The sequence below is a fragment of the Balaenoptera physalus genome (assembly GCF_965194825.1).
Source record: "Balaenoptera physalus genome assembly, chromosome: 10".
Classification (NCBI taxonomy): domain Eukaryota; kingdom Metazoa; phylum Chordata; class Mammalia; order Artiodactyla; family Balaenopteridae; genus Balaenoptera; species Balaenoptera physalus.
In genome coordinates, this window is record NC_138889.1 from 59160722 (window position 1) to 59165212 (window position 4491).

Here is a 4491-nt window from a genome sequence, read left to right on the forward strand (position 1 = left end):
GAAGGTTAAAAGTATGTTAACATGAGACTGGAATCCTATTCCCTGGGTTGAAATTCTGACCCCATGACTTACTATCAGCATTACTTCGGGTTCTAAGCTTCAGGTCTGTCATCTGTAAAATGGGGACAAAAGAAGAAACATACCTATCTTTTTGGTTTGAATGAGGATTAAATGAGATGCTGAATGTAAAGGACTCAGAATAGCCCAGTAGCCCTGAAGAACTTTTAGCTGCTATTATTATTAATATGATTCATGCATCTACTGTGTACAAAGCACTATATAAAGCACTAGGGAAATAACAGAGTAAGACAAGAACTATACCTCTAAAGAATTTCTAACCATCATGAAATATGATATCCATGCAAACAGCCATGACCCAAACAGAAAGGGAAAAGGATCATAGGGAGGCATGAAACATCAAAAATGAAAATCATACCCAATTTTCGAAGAATCCTTTTGCATTCATCCCTGCTGAGATCCAAAAGTGTTGGCCACACAACAGGCATTGCTGCTTCTTTTTGGTAGCCCCAAAGAGCTTGTCTTCCCTACCAAAACAAAAACCAAAAACTCAAATTACGAAAGTACATTCAAAAGCCCACTCACGTGGAGATCCACACGCTAAGAAGCAAAACCAGTAAGAGTATCTCACAACCCTATTTCACCTCCATGCTTTCCAACTTCTGACAAATGAAGAATTTAACCATGTGCGAGCTTACTATTCCAGCCTATCATAGTGGAAAGAGCATAGGTGTTGGACACATATAGGTTCTAATTCAATCTTTCAACTTACTGGCTGTGTGATCCTGGGTAAATTGGCCTATAGGAACATAAATTTTACACATCTGTGAAACAGAGATTTTATCACTCAGTTTGTTATGAGGATTAAATAACAGTGTATGTGAAGTTCTTATCCTAGTGGCCGACACATTATTTCATAAATAGGTGCCACTACCTGTGTAACCTTGGGCAAGTCACTTGACTTCTGCCGGCTTTCTCACTATGAGCTACATGAAATAAAATACGTAAAGTTCCTAGGATGTTAAGTGGGTTAATGGAACTTAATATAGTACGTTCTCCTCGAGTCTTAACAATGAAACATGAATTTACACCCAGCAGTCCTCAAAAAAACATTAACCAAAAGTTTAGATGTCAGGAACTTGGTACTGGGAATTCCCTGGTCTAGAGAAAAAGATAACAGCGCTGGGCCCTTGCACTATACCTGCTTAGCACACAGCAGATCCGCTGTAAATATCTGTTAAATAAACAGATGAATGACTGAGAAGAGCAAGTAATATGAATGAATGAGCGAGTGAGTGAATGTATGAATGAGCGAGCTCAGTGTCTCGTCTAGGAGTCAGGCATCGACCCGTAATAACTGCTATCTCCCGTTCCAAGAGCTGGGACTGCTAACTCCAACTCCACGCCTGAAGTTGAACCCCCTCCCCCTACTTCCCATAGTCCTCTCATCTAAGAACCAACCCAGAGCAAGGAGAACTGGAGTGCGCGCCCCAGCCGGCAGAATGACATAAAGAAAAGGGGTGGGGAGGAAGAAGAAGGGGCAGAGCCAAAGGAATCCGCTCCCTCCACAAGCCAGTCCCCGCCTCCCGACAGGATCTTGGAGGCGGCCGGCGACCGCCGGAATCAACCACCACGTCACAGCATCCCGACGCGTCCCCGCCAGCGGACCCCATTGCGGGGCCGCATCGCACTGGAAACCTGGGTAGAGGTTGCCGGAGCCCGCTCCGAGAACCGGAATCCTGTCTAATCCTTCCCCCACTCAAGTGTCAAGGAGGCAAGCCCGCCCCGCCCCCTCCCCAAACACGCACTCTCTCGCAGCACCACAACAAGAGCAACCCGCCCACCCTCCTCACCGGTGCCACTCAGCGCTCACCCCAATGTCAAGCTCGCGACCCAAGCCCTCTCAGGACCGGTAGCCGGAGTCAGGGGCCCCGGCAGGCATCAGCGCCTCACTCCCTCCTCAACGGAGAGGACAACGGAGAGAAAGAGTAGACGCTCGGACAGCCAGGCAGACGACCGAGACTCACCGGGAGGCCCCCAGAGCTGGACTCCAGCAATCCCAGCACCAGGCCTGCCAGAGTCCCCCTCAGCCCACCTCGGGAGCCCCACGATCCCGTTAGGAGACAACGGAGGATGGGGTTGGGCGCCCCAAGCCGGGCTCCGAATGCTTGGCCCGGCGCTCTTCCAGACTGGCTATCCTGCCAGTTCTTCCCAGAACCCTGTCTAAGAGTCACCCACCTGCCCGGCCTTTCTGGGCTCATCTAAAAGGCTCCTCCGCCAAGACTAGGGGACACCAGGAATTGGGTTTGTTTGCTGTGCCTCAGAAGGGGCAAGATGGCGACAGGTATCAGGGCGCAGGCGCAGCCGCGCGCTGCCAGTCGGGAGGTGTAGTTCGCCTTTCCCGCCTTTCGGAGAACGGACACCAGAAGGCCTCCATTCTTCTGTCCCTCTTTTTCTGCACGTTTTGAAAGGAAAGGAGCGACATCGCGAAGAGTGCTGGGAGTTGTGGTCTGAACCCAAACTCCCTCCTCTTTCGCTCTTGGTGTGCACGCGCAAGGAAGGCTGGGATTGTAGTTTCCTTGGCTTGTCCTCCACACCCTCCTCTCCGGCTTCGCGCGCCTCGCCTCCGCATGCCGTCTCCCAGCCAATGGGCTGCGCTCTCCGCTACGTGCGGCGTCACACGTAGTGGTCAAGATGGCGTTGGTACCTGGAGCTGAGGGTTCCCTGCGACCTTTATTCTAGGGGGGGTTAGGGACGGTGGGAAAGCAGGTTCGTCCCTGAAGCGCCGTTGAGGATTAGGATCGGATTCCTCAAGAGTCTTGGGAGCAATTATCAGCGGCCTCCAGCCCCGCCAGACGCAGCTCGAGGAGAGAGAATACACGCTACGACACCTGACACAGTGGACATCGCAGTTGCGCGTACCCGATCTGGGGGTTGCGGAGTTGCAAGTAGAGAAGAGGAACCCGACTTTGGGTTTCTCCGCGTGTGAAGTGGGAATGATAGTGCTGTATCTATCAAAGGCAAGAAGGAGAAGGGGTTTATTTGAGGCCCTGCGACGTGGTAGGTTCACCCTTCAGCCTTTGTTCGTGTTTAATCACAGAACAGTTGTGTGAAGAGGGTATTGTTGCCCCTGTTTTACGGATGAGAAAAGGGGCCCAATATACAAATAATCGCGGCCATAAGATCGAAGCCAGTACCTGCTACTGTTGAAGATCCAATCAAGTTTTGTGATTGATCTCCCTTTTAAATTTTGTACTTTGGGAGACATCGGATCTGGTAAAAATACTCAAATGGAAAGGAGTTTTTAATGTGCTTTATGATAATAACAAAGTTTTCTTATAAAATGTTAGGTTAATATTACCCTATGGGGATGTTGTGATACACAACGTAGAGAAAAGTTATTTGTAAATTTTGGACCACTATACAAACGTGTGAGACTGTTCATGTCCTTGAATCTCCATTGTAGGTTAGGTTAGGAAGAAAAAATAAATAACGGCATTTGTGTACTATTTGCCCATTAGCTAAAACTCCTCTCTGAGGCCCAGGAAAATTGTTATTGTTGAAACCCAAGTCTGCCCCTTCAGAAAGGCAGGAAATGGGACAAATAGTCTCTAGGCTTTCCCACCACTCCCTCCCTGATCTTCCAATGCATTCTTTTACATCTGTTTCCTACTGAGTTGAGGTACCACCTGCTTTCTGGCCAGATACTTAAGAACTCTTGGAAAGATGATAAATGAAACTTTAATAGAAGATTTTGTAGTTGAACATATATTTTTTGATTTGAGCATCTTAGTGAGGCAGGTATAATTAAGATTACCCCCTACTAGGAGTGAGAAAAACACAGATATTCAAGAACTCACCCAATTGAAGGGAGTTGGGCTTTATAACTCCAGATCTTTGACTGGAATTCACCCAAATCCTATAGATTTGGGTGAATTCTCTTCTTGCAGTCCCCCGAATATCTTATAGTCCTTTCTCTTATCCTTGGGCTTGGTAGGTGCCAAGTACTGTTCTAAGCATTTAAAATACTTATTCCATCCATAAAACAACTTTATGAGGTAGAAACTATTATCTAATTACAAATGAGGAAACTGAGGCATAGGAAGGAGGTGAAATAGCTTCCCTAAAGTTACACATTATAAGTAAATGGCGGTTATACTCCAGTAAAGATGTTTAAAAAAATAAGTAGGGGCTTCCCTGGTGGCACAGTGGTTGAGAATCTGCCTGCCAATGCAGGGGATACGGGTTCGAGCCCTGGTCTGGGAAGATCCCACATGCCGCGGAGCAACTGGGCCCGTGAGCCACAATTACTGAGCCTGCGCGTCTGGAGCCTGTGCTCCGCAACAAGAGAGGCCGCGATGGTGAGAGGCCCGCGCACCGCGATGAAGAGTGGCTCCCGCTTGCCGCAACTAGAGAAAGCCCTCGCACAGAAACGAAGACCCAACACAGCCATAAGTAAATAAATAAATAAAT

At 48.1% G+C, this 4491-nt stretch overlaps 1 protein-coding gene across 12 annotated transcripts in view; it reads right to left on the reverse strand.

Annotated features, from left to right (window-relative positions):
* EMSY (EMSY transcriptional repressor, BRCA2 interacting) overlaps nt 1-2382 on the reverse strand; it is an 81158-nt gene extending 78776 nt beyond the window's left edge. For 11 of the 12 annotated variants that reach the window (XM_082477810.1, XM_082477805.1, XM_082477811.1 and 8 more), the window contains exons 1-2: nt 2257-2382; nt 437-545 (exon numbers count right to left, since the gene is read on the reverse strand). In XM_082477810.1, the coding sequence (XP_082333936.1) occupies nt 437-506 (70 nt within the window). In that variant the 5' untranslated portion in view covers nt 507-545; nt 2257-2382. Of the gene's footprint in view, nt 1-436; nt 546-1891 lie in introns of all 12 variants that reach the window. The other variant, XM_082477806.1, reaches the window with a different exon arrangement.
* Between the last annotated feature and the right edge of the window lie 2109 nt (nt 2383-4491).